This window comes from Oncorhynchus masou, chromosome 5 (genome assembly GCF_036934945.1).
Source record: "Oncorhynchus masou masou isolate Uvic2021 chromosome 5, UVic_Omas_1.1, whole genome shotgun sequence".
Taxonomy (NCBI): domain Eukaryota; kingdom Metazoa; phylum Chordata; class Actinopteri; order Salmoniformes; family Salmonidae; genus Oncorhynchus; species Oncorhynchus masou.
The window spans coordinates 64,303,969-64,318,890 of record NC_088216.1 but is presented as its reverse complement, the minus strand read 5'-3'; the positions used below and the strand labels follow the sequence as shown (position 1 = coordinate 64,318,890).

At 42.9% G+C, this 14,922-nt stretch overlaps 1 protein-coding gene across 2 annotated transcripts in view; it reads left to right on the top strand.

Annotated features, from left to right (window-relative positions):
• LOC135540083 (ephrin type-B receptor 2-like) overlaps nt 1-11,740 on the top strand; it is a 154,347-nt gene extending 142,607 nt beyond the window's left edge. For both annotated transcript variants that reach the window (XM_064966424.1, XM_064966423.1), the window contains exons 12-16: nt 756-971; nt 1,273-1,422; nt 4,150-4,343; nt 5,306-5,461; nt 6,236-11,740. In XM_064966424.1, coding sequence (XP_064822496.1) covers nt 756-971; nt 1,273-1,422; nt 4,150-4,343; nt 5,306-5,461; nt 6,236-6,344 — 825 coding nt within the window. In that variant the 3' untranslated portion in view covers nt 6,345-11,740. The remainder of the gene's footprint in view (nt 1-755; nt 972-1,272; nt 1,423-4,149; nt 4,344-5,305; nt 5,462-6,235) is intronic.
• Nucleotides 11,741-14,922: the final 3,182 nt, after the last annotated feature.

Genomic DNA, 14,922 nt, shown 5'->3' with positions numbered 1-14,922 from the left:
TTCAGAAACATTATCTCCACCATTATGACTAGAATTGGGATTGAGTCATAAATTGAATAGAGCATGTATTAGCCATAGATATGCCATAGATATTATATAAATGATGCCTCTCTCTGTCTGCTAACCCGATCCAAATTACTTTGGTGGAAGAATCTTCCCAATTAAAGTATATGCAAACACAGTGCAGGGATGCAGGGATTGCGAGGAGCTGTGTATTTATTAGGGAATTCAGCCTCATGAATAATGCATAAGACTTAATTGCTGTGGTGCATGAGGTGCATGAGAAACTGATGGACGTGAGGAGAACTCCTTGCTCTGCTAATGAGCAGCGAAGAGTTCAGAGGAGACTCAGAGACACAGGCATAGAGGATCTGGCTAACCATAAACTGGGAAGATCCCTAGAGGAATACACAGCTGGGCCTAGTCCGTCTGTGGTCCATCTGTGTACCCACCCTATCCCTGTCAGTCCACGCTCATACTCTCTCATCTCTCGTCATGATCCTCCCGGATATTCCCTAGTTGATCTCTGGTCCTCGTGGTGGGTGGTGAGGGTGCAGGTGGAGGCACAGCTGCAGCCCAGATCCAGACACTCCACATGTATGGGGTAAAGCCTTGGCCAATCCAGGGAGAACAGCTGCAGCCTGCCAGACCAAGCCCAGCCCTGCCTAGTCTATGCCATATCTATTCAATCATATCCCACAGAGGGATGTCTCAGACCTGGGGATGTATCATATTGTGATCCTTTTGTTTTGCAGCAAAACGACGGTCAGTTCACAGTGATCCAGTTGGTGGGCATGCTGCGTGGCATCGCCTCTGGCATGAAGTACCTGGCCGACATGAACTACGTCCACCGAGACCTGGCCGCACGCAACATCCTGGTCAACAGCAACCTGGTCTGCAAGGTGTCCGACTTCGGCCTGTCCCGATTCCTGGAGGACGACACATCAGATCCCACCTATACCAGCGCCCTGGTGAGTACCATGACGTCACCGCACACACTCACACATATACATACACACACACACACACCTCACACACCACATTACCCATCATAACAAAGGCCCCTCACCTGTCCCTCTCCTCCATTTTTACGGTATTCCATGTCACACACATCCACTCCCAGGAGTTTAGTTATATCCATCTCCCAGTTTGGATTACAGAGTATTGTTGCTGTGAATAATATCTCTCTGCAGAGCCAGGACACTGTGACGATCAGGTTTCCGTCTCACTTCCCTCTATAAGGTTGTTCCCTCATTGTGTTGTGTTTCTCAGGGAGGGAAGATCCCTATCCGATGGACAGCCCCTGAAGCCATCCAGTACAGGAAGTTCACGTCCGCCAGTGATGTCTGGAGCTACGGCATCGTCATGTGGGAAGTCATGTCCTATGGAGAGAGACCTTACTGGGACATGACCAATCAAGACGTATGTATTTATAGACCTTTATATATCTGTATATCATTTGTCAAACAGAACCACTCTAAGAATGGCATCAAATGCTTAAAAATCATTTCGAACAACGCCTGATTATTCCTGAATGTTATTACCTCTCTGTGAACCCCCATAGAGATCCATTTTGTCATGGTGGTTCTCTTCCCATGGCTAAACAGCAGCTTTCGAACCCGGGTTTAATATGAAAGCCCCCCAGTTACCACAGAGCGATAATAAGATGATTTGGAATGCAAGGCAACGCTCCGCAGACTATTCCTGCTCTTGACTGGAGCCTCTGTTTCCAGGATCCCTCTGGGTGGTGGAGAAGAGAGCAAATTATGGGGAGAGAGATAATGAAAATAGTTTCAAATTGAAAGTGTGAACACTAATGCGCTAAGAGGGACTGAGGAGCTCGACGGTTATCTTATTATGGGCTCTAGATAGTGTTTCTACTCCATCTGGGTCTTGGTTGGGAGGGAGGCCTCTGAATGAGATTAATCTGGGCCTGAATGGAGCTACATAATGGTGGTGATAATGAGCAGGGGATCGTGGGTCCTTGTCAGAACCCTCCTCTGGGCCGGTTGTTCCCCACTCCTCCCTGATCCCTCCCCCATTTTTTCACATTTACATTTGAGTCATTTAGCAGACATTCTTATCCAGAGCTACTTACACTCCCCCCACACCCTCTCCCACCACCAACAACACCACTGGCAACTCTGTCAGACTAGACCTTTTTGGTATAACAATGACCATAGAGTTGGCAAAACGTAGATATTTGTATAGCAGGAACATTACTGTACACAGTTTCTAAAGGCCAGACTGACTAAGATTAAATCACTGCTGGCACAGTCTGCATGGATGTGGAGAGCCATTACTATTATCCTGATGCTTTACTGTGATGCTTAACTGGTACAGTAAGTATATAGCCAAGCCAAAACCTTAAAAAATATATTGTTTTTGTTAACTTCTTTGGGACTGGGGGGCAGTATTGAGTAGCTTGGATGAATAAGGTGCCCATATGCATATAGAATATGCATATCATTAGTAGATTTGGATAGAAAACACTCTGACGTTTCTAAAACTGTTTGAATGATGTCTGTGAGTATAACAGAACTCATATGGCAGGCAAAAACCTAAGAAAAAATCCAACCAGGAAGTGGGACATCTGAGGTGTGTAGTTTTTCAAGTCATTGCCTATCCAATATACAGTGTCTATGGCGTCATATTGCACTTCCTAAGGCTTCCACTAGATGTCAACAGTCTTTAGAACCTTGTTTCAGGCTTCTACTGTGAAGGGGGAGAGAATAAGAGCTGTTTGATTGAGGTGTCTGGCAGAATGCCATTAGCTCAGTCATGTGCGTACCCGTGAGAGTGAGCTGCGTTCCTTTTCCTTTCTAAAGACAAAGGAATTGTTTGGTTGGAACATTATTGAAAATTGATGATTAAAACATCCTAAAGATTGATTCTCTACATCGTTTGACATGTTTCTACAAACTGTAATGGAACTGTTGTCTGAACTAAATGCCTGCGCCGTGTGAATTTGGATTTGTGAACTAACCACGCCAACAGAGGTATTTGGACATAAATTATGAACTTTATCGAACAAAACAAACATTTATTGTGGAACTGGGATTCAGTGCATTGTGTGCATTCCGATGAAGATCATTAAAGGTAAGTGAATATTTATAACACTATTTCTGAGTTTTGTGACACCCCTCCTTCTTTGGAAAATGGCTGTATGTTTTTCTGTGACTTGGCGCTGACCAAACATAATCACAAGGTGTGCTTTCGCCGTAAAGTCTTTTTGAAATCTGACACAGCTGTTGCATTAAGGAGAAGTTTATCTATAATTCCATGCATAACACTTGTATCTTTTATCAATGTTTATAATGAGTATTTCTATAATTTGATGTGGCTCTCTGCACTTTCACCGGATGTTTGTTTGAGACAATGCATTTCTGAACATAACACACCAATTTCAAATGAGGTTTTTGGACATAAAGATGAACTTTATCGAACAAAACCAACATTTATTGTCTATCATGGAGTCCTGGGAGTGCCATCCGGTGAAGATCATCAAAGGTTAGTGATTAATTTTAACGCTATTTCTGAGTTTTGTGACACCTCTCCTTCTTTGGAAAATCGCTATATGTTTTTCTGTGACTTGGCGCTGACCTCAAGGTGCGCTTTCGCCGTAAAGCCTTTTTGAAATCAGACACTGTGGCTGGATTAACGAGACGTTTATCTTTAAAATGGTGTATAATACTTGTATGTTTGAGGAATTTTAATTATGAGATTTCTGTTGTTTTGAATTTGGCGCCCTGCAATTTCCCTGGCTGTTGTTGAGGTGGGATAGCGTCCCACATATCCCAGAGAAGTAATAATAATAATAATAATAATAATAATATAATATAATATAATAATAATAATAATAATGCTTGCAGGATTATGTTTTGTGTGTGGGCATGTGTTTTTACTTGTGTAACACTGCTATGGTTTTATCTTTCAGTGCATACTGTTTTTCAAGAACATAGTTCTCATTTGAAATCACTGAAATATTAATCAACATGTTAGCCAAATAGCACTCTGATCATAGAAGAAGTAGTTTGTGAGAATTGTGAGAGGATGCTCTCCAATAGGATTTCTGTCTCTCTCTCCTCTCCCTTTTCCTCCTTTTAGAGCCTCATAGCAACCCTTAGAGATCTGTGTCTCCCCCTGCAGGTGATCAATGCCATAGAGCAGGACTACCGGCTGCCTCCCCCCATGGACTGCCCCTCGGCCCTGCACCAGCTCATGCTTGACTGCTGGCAGAAGGACCGTAACAACCGGCCCAAGTTCAGCCAAATTGTCAACAACCTGGACAAGATGATCCGCAACCCCAACAGTCTGAAGGCCATGACCCCGCTGTCTTCAGGGTGAGTGGAACACTTAGCACGCTCTCCTTAGATCTCCGTCAGTTTATCTTTCTATTAGTCTGTCACTACATCTGTCTGTCTGTCTGTCTGTCTGTCTGTCTGTCTGTCTGTCTGTCTGTCTGTCTCTTCTGTCTGTCTGTCTGTCTGTCTGTCTGTCTGCTGTCTGTCTGTCTGTCTCTGTCTGTCTGTCTGTCTGTCTGTCTGTCTGTCTGTCTGTCTGTCTGTGTATTAGTGTGTTTGAGACGAGTGTCCCTCTGTCTCTCCTTGCCAGTCATCTCAATATTCAGGACTGTGTTCCAGTATTACTTTCCTATTTCCATAGATACTATATAATCCAAAATAATTTAATGCATCTGACCTCAAAGATGGGAAAACACTTTGACATTTCAAAGGACATGATTCCTTCAATGTTTTCAATTTTGGGTTACAGTTTTGATATTCATGGTACAATTTATTTCTACCGAACATTGTGTCTCCTGTTTCTTTTGGCACCAAGTGGTTATGTAAATAAATCCCCTTTGGTTTGATAGATCAAGTAATTTCCATGAATGCTTTAAGCAAATCATGATTTGAAACAGTTACACAATTTCAAAATAAAACATTTCCAATCACATTTTCTCTGGGTGTCAGTTTCCTATGAATGTTAAAATATACTGAATTCCGTATATCCTACTCTATATTTACATTGTTGGTGGTGTGTGGAATAGAAACACTGTGTGGACACTGGCACTAATCCTGCCAGTATCCATCCGTTGTCCTCAATTGGAATTAGAATGTTCTTCAAAATCTATTAGGAAAATGTCCACTGTTTCTTTCTTTTGTCCTGAAGGCTAGGTTATTGACTAGTCTATTGTAGGCCCTCCACTATTGTGTACTGTACTGATTGCCATCATAGAGGTGACAGAGTACTGACACTGTCTCTAAAGCTGTGTTTGACTCTTTGTGTCTGTGTCCCCCTCCAGTGTCCATCTTCCTCTCCTGGACCGCAGTGTTCCAGACTTCTCCAGCTTCAGTACTGTGGATGAGTGGCTAGATGCCATCAAGATGGGCCAGTACAAAGACAACTTTGCCAATGCTGACTTCGCCAGCTTTGATGTGGTTTCCCAGATGACCATGGAGTAAGTGCTGATCCCAGACCTGTGTTTCTGATAAGGATGACAAGGATGAGGAGGAGGTGGGCTGTTCCTTGACAGTATCATACCTTAAAGCCTGTATGACGGCCAGGCTCAGCCCCTGGCTCATCATAAATATGCCTCTCACTGTATGTCATTAGGAGATAATAACTGTGCAGCACAACTGCTCTGAGCTAGAACAGAGCGTAGAGACTCTGGCCATGTGGCTGCCAGGTTTCTTATACAACAGTTTAAAGAAAGAAAAGATATAGGAGAATTAACAGACATTGTGATGTTTAGGAATACATTCCTGCCTCAGTAGACTTAATAAAGACATCTATTAGCAGATAGACTCATTCAGATGTCTGTTTAGTAAGACACACATTACTCTGCTCATTGTCTCTTGTCTCTATATCTCTTAATATCCTCTTAAGGTCACGTCGGATATCAGCACAATTCTGTTTGAAATTATTTTCCAGCCACAACACTGGTTACAATGCTTTCAAAAATAAGGCTCATCAGTCCATGGAGTTAGAGTTAGGAAGCAAACAAAATCCATTGTCTCCTGAATGGAAGAAGTTGTTCAACAAACAAAGTAATTACTGTAAACAGTCATGCCTTGGACTGAATTAGGAATTTGGCAGACTGGGGCCCAGTATTTAGCCTTGATCTAACTTGTTGATTTGACATTGGCTTAGCCATGTGACTTGTGCAATAAAACCTGTTGTGTTGTCTGCGATGGCTTCCTCCTGACTCCTGTGGTTGTGTCTCCTGCCACAGTGACATCCTGAGCGTGGGCGTGACGTTAGCAGGCCACCAGAAGAAGATCCTGAACAGTGTGCAGATGATGCGTGCCTCCATTAACCAGATCCAGTCTGTGGAAGTTTGACCATCCAGAATGGAGCAGAGGAGAGCAGATGAGAGGAGAACAGAGGAGAGGAGAGCAGAGGAGAGGAGCAGAGAAGAGGGGATTGGGATGCAGGGCTCTGGGTTCACGGATGGAGTGGAGGTGTTTTTGCTTGACTGTGAAACATGTCTTCCTTCAAACTACCGTCCATCCACGGTCCCCTTTTTCAATCCCTCTCCTGTCCTCCTCTATCCCCCCATCCAAAGTCCCCATAACCTTTCAGGATCAGCTCTGAAGGTTTGTGGCCAGCAGGTCTACATGACCAGACATCAATCAATGTGGCCAACAAGGTTCCTTCTTGGAACCAGGATCATGAGAGGTTACTGATCAGCGACACATTTCTACTTCCATCTTCCACCTCGTTTTTTTTTTACGGTGAACTTTTTTCTTACATTTTTTGGTTTGTTTGATTTAAGAATTTTGTAAATAATTTTGTAAAGAAAAAAAGTTGAGAAAACTCAAGGAGTCTATAAGTATAGATGTAAACTAGGTGAACTGACTAGAAAGACTACCCTTTAAAAGGGCAACAGACAAGAAGACAATGAAAAATGGGAGATTTCAAGACCATCACTTTCAAAAAGAAACTGAAATATTATGTTTCTTTTTTAAACTTCGGAAACAGGAAACAAACATAAATCTTTGCTGCCTCCCCAAAAGCAAACAGCAGAATAGACTGAGGAACTTGATCTACACATCATGGTTGACTTGGGAGACAAAATAGTGTGAGCACCATGGAATGGACATCTTTTGGCAGAAACTACTACCATGAACAACCAACTTATAGCAACACTTAAAAAATAAAAACAAAATACCTTTTCTCATAACAAGTAATTTCATTTTTCTGTGTGAAAATGTTGAAGAATTTCTCTCACCATGCTTCCTCTCACCGTGGGAAAGTTTATATTTTTTCAATGAAAACATCACAACCTGCCAAATCCTGTACATATCAGATGCACTTGACAATGGGACTGTGATGTCATCACTATGAGCCGGACATAGTTACTAAGACCTGGAAGTGATGGATTTAAATTGTTTCTTTGGGTGACGAGAGGGAGGTTTTTCTTTGTTATTATTCATTTCATTTTCATTTTTTCAAAATGTTAGTTGTGGATTTTGAAGAATCAGTGTAATAAACAGCAAACATACAGTACTTCCTCCATGGATGTATGGAAAAAAATGACATATTATGGGTGTTTTCCCTATAATGTTTACATAGGAGGGCACATATGTTTTGGTTGTCACATTATCTGCACTCTTAGAAAAACAGGTACTATCTAGAACTTAAAATGGTTCTTCAGTTGTCCCCATAGGAGAACCCTTTGAAGAACCCTTTTTGGGTCCATGTAAAACCCTTTCCACAGAGGTTTCTACATGGAACCAAAAGAGTTCCACCTGGAACCAAAAAGGCTTCTCCTATGTGGACTGCCGAAGGACCATTTTGGAACCCTTTTTTCTAAGAGTGTAGAGTTTACCCCCGTGTTTTAAACTTCACTGTGTGTGTGTGTGTGCGTGCGTGCGTGTGTGCGTGGCTAAATGTGCTGTGTGTTACAAAGCAACAGCTCCCAAAGCTGAAGGGCTAGTGTTTGATAGCATGCTGAGTTAATGATTGATTTCACAGAGCTTTGATATGTTACACTTTACAGAACACTGTCCTGTAAGCGCTTGGATTTGATACACTTTACAAAATATAATGTGCTTACATTCTATTTAGCTTTTTTTTCCAGATTATTTTTTAATTTAAAGTAACAGTATATTGAAGTGTTAGGGTTTTAACACCACATATGGTTATCTCACATTGGTATGGTCACAGACAAATCTTTTCACAACTGGGCAGTAAGTAACATTAACATGGGATAGTGGATTATTTTACGCATATTATTATAATTATTGTACATCATGGATGATGGGGAGCACTTGTGACAGCTTTTCCAAGTAGTCTATTGGCAGGGTGTGTGAACACAGATCGTACGATACAATGGGCCTGCATGCCCTTGTGGAATTTTAGGAAATCATTGTTGGTGCACAAACATTTCTGATAAGTGGAGTCCTTGAGACTTCTATTTTCATTTTATACATACATAATGCATTTACTGTATGGCTTATGTGAATAGCTGTCTGATGAACGGAAAGCTATCTATATCATCATCAATGTCATTGAGGCTGATGTGCTGTTTGAGGGGTTAGGGAGCCTGGGGGGGGTCCTGTGTTAGTCAAACCCATGGATTCCCTAGAGATGGTAAATCACACAGTTTACAAACTCAGGCAAATGAGATCAGTACTGCAGAGATGCTCATGGATAGATCCACTGAGACAGGCCCAGTACTCGATATAGACTGAGGAGCCAGACATGGATCTCTATCTGGGGCCCATTGCTCAGACATGTTCATTCCTAGTGGGGGTCCACAGCCTGATCACAGCCCCGCTGACCAGACAGTGATTCTGTCTATTTCTCCTCAGAGCTAAACACACGCCTCAGATACCCTGCTCTTCTCCTCCCACTGTCCTCTGTGCTCTGCTTTCTCAGATCCATGACTTTGTGACTCTGCATGTTGTCATGTTGACAGACCAGGTCTATTTAAAAAAGAGACATAATTGATGTAGGCAACACACAACCTGAGGGCCCAGTGTTGGTCTCACAGCAGGTGACTATGTAAGCGCAGGTTCTTCCACAAAAGGTTGTCCTTCCTTAAGCATCATCGGGTGTCCGCTGTCTGTTTTGAGGCACTTTGCTGTCTGAACAGAACAGGAGAGGTGTCCTATATAGGCCTTAGCATTTGACCCCTCAGCACAAAAGGAGTGAAATCCCACCTTAGCTCTCATGTCACTTAGTCCCCATCTTATTCCACCCACTAACCCATATGGCCATCCAGAGTCTTTACAAACCTTGGGCAGGAGCATTGGGGTTTTCATCCAGCTTCTGTAACATCATCCTCCCTTTAGTTTTCTGTCAACAGTACTGTGTCACCCTGCATATTCCAGTGCAGACTCCATGACAGATGAAACAGCAGGAAGTACATCACTCTCACTGTTAGTCATTGCGGGGTAAATTATTCTGTGACCCAACTGTCACTGATGCCACCATGCTGTTTCCTTTAAAAAATAAATTGCTAAAAAATCTTCTTTTCCATCTCAAAACACTTTAATATTTGAGGGCACCTGAGTGATATTCAGTAAAGAGCCAGCAGCCGGAGTCAGTCTTCCCAAGATAGACAGATATCCCACTGTCAGGGCAATTTCTGGTCAGGAAATCAGACTCAGCAGTACAGCACTAATATTTCTGCTGAAGACAGACAGACGGAGTCTTGTGTCACTTGCAAATGTCTCCATTCATGCTCTCTGAGCTGTTTGGTGATAGTGTCATATTAAGGTGATTAAGCAGGGGGTGGTTAAACAAACTATGTTTCCCCATGTGACGTTCAATCAAAATAAAGTATGAAGAAATGTTATAATGATGAACTAAAACACCCAGTAGTGGTGGACTTGTGTTTAGAGTTAGAGGAACGTAAATATAGCTATTAAGAAAGTGTTTTTATTTTCTTGAATTATTCTTGGAGGAGTAGGTTTGGTGTGTTACTTTGTTGAGAGAATCTAGATTCATAAGGAGTTGAGTCAACAGTTTTATTGGTTGCTCAGTGTGGAGCTATGGACTTCTGAAAGCACTGTGTGAAGTATTTATTTCTTCTGTATCTGAACCTAATGGCAGAAAGAAACCTTGTTTATCCACCCATAGTTCATCCAGAGCTAAATATCATTTGCTATTCGCCGGAGAAAAAGCTGTCGTCCCTCTTCCTTTTATTTTTAACACATTGATAGCCTCCAGTAGAGCTCTGTGGTACTGTTTCAAAGCCCGTGCCTTCTGATAAAACCCCTTGGCACAGTGGTCCTTTCTGGGCCCATTGTAATGGACCTGTAGTATGTGATTAATCGATCTGATGGGATTATGATGGGGGGAGGGGGGTTCAGAATACATTCTGCTCACACTGTGAGGATTAGACTTCCCTGTGTGAATCCATGATGGTCATTATGCCACAATATCTCATGTGATGTCTCACTCAATAGCATATGGGTTACTTTATACATAGATGGAATCAAGGATATTTTTACATTGTTGAGATTTTCCGCTAGTTGAAGACGAGGAGAAGCTAAAAAGGTATAAACACACATATAGGTTTTTGTTGAATGATTGTGTGTTTTTCTTCCCAAGGCCACTTAAATAACAGGCATATTCAAGACAGCAACTTTACACTTTTATGAGTTTCCATTTTTCATGAGTAAGAGCATAAGAGCATGTCTCAAATGTCTGCTCCATTTCTGAAGAGAAGAAAATGAAATATATACTGTAGTTATTTTTTATTTTTGATGGACTATGTGCTTCACAAACATAAAATCTTGGGCTACCATCACTACAATTATTTAACAGTGCGGGGCAATCTCCTTCATACTCTCTGTTTTCAATGTCCAGGCTCATGCGACAGATCAGAAATAAAGGAGCATAGATGCATTATGATTAAACATTGAGAGCAGAATATAACTGTGTTTGTTTTGGAGTAGGGTTCTTTGTTTGGAATAAACAAGATAACTTGCTCCAGTATCACAGAACTCTGCGGTTTCGTACATCTAAAACGCTTGTCTTTGTTTCAATGGCTTGTATCTGCAGATACTGTTGATGTTTCACTGTCAATGCGCATGTTATTAACTAATGCATAACAATCTTTTATTTATAAATCAAAATCAATGTATCTGAGATGTTGATTCAATGCACTGCGGGCGCAAAGAACATTTCCCCTACTGTGTTCCGATTTTTGTAGGACGGAGGAAAACCATTATGTCTCAATGTTACAATTACATGACAGTGTGCATAAACACAAGCTGTGCCGGCTCGTACTCATTGGTCTGTGTTTGTGGACCATCCAAATATGCCCTGAGCAGCAGTCTGCCTGCCTGCCTTTGTGGCAGTCAGTTCTGTGTGTATAGAAAATGGCTCCTGTGGATAGCTCTCTTACGGAAAGCGTCAGAGCCCCCTCTGCTGACATGGTGGCTAATAGCAGTCTAGTTGTGACAAATTTCCTTGTGTTCCTTACGTTGTCTTATCCCCCCATATCCCCCTTCCTCCCCTATGTTCTCACCTCTCTGGCTGTTGGTGAAGACAGGCTGAAGATGGCCCTGTCTCCCCTGGCCTGTTGTAGCTCTCGTAGAACAGTGCCGGCCCTGACCACTGTGACTGATGTGGGAGGTCCTGTATTTCTGTATAAATGTACATTGACTGTAACCCTGTGAATGATGTAACAATGTCATTATTTGTAATATTGTAATTGGTTTATTTTCTAAAAATGGAAAGCCCAACTTGACTCTCCTCAATAAAAACATGAGATCTGTTATACCACTGTATTATGGAAATGATTATATTTTCACTGTCATCCTCTGTATGACCATGTGAAATAATTTCACCTACAGTGGGCATCCCTTCATAGTACTTATGTAATTGTTACGCTGTATGACGAGGGGCTATTTTGAACCACATTGACCTGACAGTTTATAAGCATTACACCAGCCCAAACTGGGCTCAAACCTTCTAAAAATATAAATACAAATATTGTGGTGTTTTTGGTGCAATTATGGGAAATGCAGTTGTGAAAGGATTCTATTTTCATTTTCAGTTAGAGGGAAGGGCATCTGTGAAGTAAAATACAGCATATTTTATGTAACTACATTTTCCATATGAACATGTAAGTGTCTTTTTTAATTGTATTATTATTTTTTTTGTCCCACAGTTTTTGGGCCACCTCACAAATCACATCTCTCACTCACTCGCAGTGCCACACATTTTTTCTGGTTCCATGTCTATATTCATTAGAACTAAGTTCTGTACAGTCCCCCCCCAAGCTGACATTCCTGAATGGAGGTCAGAATCTCTTCACCTTCCTCTCAGTTTTTGAGGCCTCATTAGCATTTGATGTGTGAAAGGCTAGAGACCTCGGTGTGAACTCACTGAGACTGGCGTGTGTGCTAAAAGGTTTACCCCGTGAGCAGGAGAGGGGGTTCAGGAGTTCAGTGGCGAGACCCTGCTGGCAGACCAAACCCGTTCTCCTTCTAATCTCGACCACCCGTGAGTCTATCTTTACACGTTGTTAACTGTGATGACTTTGGACCCAGCAGGGCCGACCGTGAGAGCAGGTTGGGAAATGCCTGTCATCTCAGATGTATGGACAGTATGTGTGTGTGTGGGGGAATTATAGAGAGGAAATTAGAGGAAAATGTTGTGATTGATTGCTACATTTGTTCAAAATATAAGGTATATTAGCATTTGTTTGATTTCACATCTTGTCTGCCCAGATAGTGAAACTTTGTAGTGAGGAGAAAACCCTTTCAGTCATTGTTGTCTGTGTAAAAACAATGTTTACACAATAGCAAAAATGGTGTTTTCTTGAGTTTATGTTGTGTGTTTGAGTTGAAGCAGTTGAAGCAGCTATGATAGAACCCAGCCCAACCTCTCCCTCTGTGTGTTAGCGTGTGGCTAAATGATCATTCATCATCAGTTTATTTGTTACTGATGAAGCTGCCTTGCTGCAAATGTCACTACTCCCTCAGTGGATCACGTAGTGCAGGGTTTTCCACAACAATGTCTGAGAGATATGCAGATACAAAGCTCTTCCGAGGTCATTCTGAGTCTATAGGTTAGAGTTCAAAGGTCAGCTGTGTGGAAGGCAGAGGATTTATGAACCCAGGCCCACCTGAGGTGGCTAATGTAATACAGGCTGCCAAAAAGCCTTTTATTTAAAAAAATAATATTTTATGTGTCCAAGGATTCTGGACATCTGCAGTAGGGGTTGGAGAGTTCTGTATGACCTGGCTTTGGGGGCTCATAGGGAACGACAGCGGTGAACAACTGGTAATCTGTCCCAGCAGGTATGGAGGACAGAGAGGTTTTGTGCTATGGCTTATACAGTGACCATAGTACTGCCACACTGGCAGTCACGAGTGTCATGACCACAGTCAAATTCCACTTGACCATTGAATCGCAGTAACTAGGCTTCTCCAAAACTGCACTCTGACACCGCTGATGGTCATTAGCAGCATACCAAACTTGCTAACGGTTAGTGGCTAATGATCTAGCACTCCGCATTCTATTGTCCCACTCTGACATCAAAGCAAATGCAATCGAAAATCAAATCAAGCACTTTGTGAGAGCCCTGCCATTCACAGTTTGAGCACACTATGATCACCTGTTGCTCAGCGAGAGCCAGCTCCTCATAGCTGGTTGATGCATGGAATGTAATGTGTTCCTATAAGCCCATGTTAAAAAGAGGAGGATCCCATCAGCTTTCTAAAGGATAGGCCTCCTATATTTATTTCTCAACTTTGTTAATATTAAATTCTGTGCGGCAACCTAAGTAGCGTAATAAAAAAATTCCCCATCAAAATCCGTCAGTTTAAGCAAGAGTTATCTGTCTTTTTGCAAAGGCTGCGTCTCAATCCAGTGCATCCTCCTATGTCGGCCTTCCACATGTGTGGTGGAAGGTGGCCGAGCTACAGCGGTGTTTGTCAGTCTTCTCAAGAGAATGTCTGTAGCGTCCAAACAAACGATTATCACCACACTATAGAAATATGAACACGATGGTGTTCTCCATTTGCTCTATGACCCACACAACGGTCAAGGGAATTGTCTGGAGGTAAGCCACACAAATGAATGGAAGTATGGCGGTAGTGTTGTGCCATCAAAAATAAGAGGTTAAATATGTGTCCAAAAAAACAAAAAATATTTCCTGAGCTTTCTTATATCTCGTAGATATTGGACAGACTGTTACGGCTTTCGTTGTGGGAAGGAGAGTTGGACCAAAATGCGGCGTGGTAATTTTCATACATGTTTAAGGAACGAATAAACACGAACAATACAAAACAACAAACGTAACGTGAAAACCTAAACAGCCTATCTGGTGACAATCCCCCAAGGTGCTGACTCCCGGACGCACACCAAAAACCATAGGGGAGGGACCGGGTGGGCGTCTGTCCATGGTGGCGACTCCGGCGCGGGACGTGGACCCCACTCTAGCAAAGTCTTAGTCCCTCCTCCTCGCGTCCTTGGATAGTCCACCCTCGCCGCCGACCATGGCCGAGTCGTCCTCACCCAGAACCCCACTGGACTGAGGGGCAGCTCGGGACTGAGGGGCAGCTCGGGACTGAGGGGCAGCTCAGGACTGAGGCAGCTCGGGACTGAGGCAGCTCGGGACTGAGGGGTAGCTCGGGACTGAGGGGTAGCTCGGGACTGAGGGGAAGCTCGGGACTGAGGGGAAGCTCGGGACTAAGGGGTAGCTCGGAACTGAGGGGAAGCTCAACACTGAGAGGAAGCTCAGCACTGAGAGGAAGCTCAGCACTGAGAGGAAGCTCAGGCAGGTGGTTGGATCTGGCAGATCCTGGCTGGCTGGCGGTTCTGGCAGATCCTGGCTGACTGGCGGATCTGGAAGAGTCTGGCTGACTGGCGGATCTGGAAGAGTCTGGCTGACTGGCGGATCTGGAAGAGTCTGGCTGACTGGCGGATCCTGGCTGACTGGCGGATCTGGAA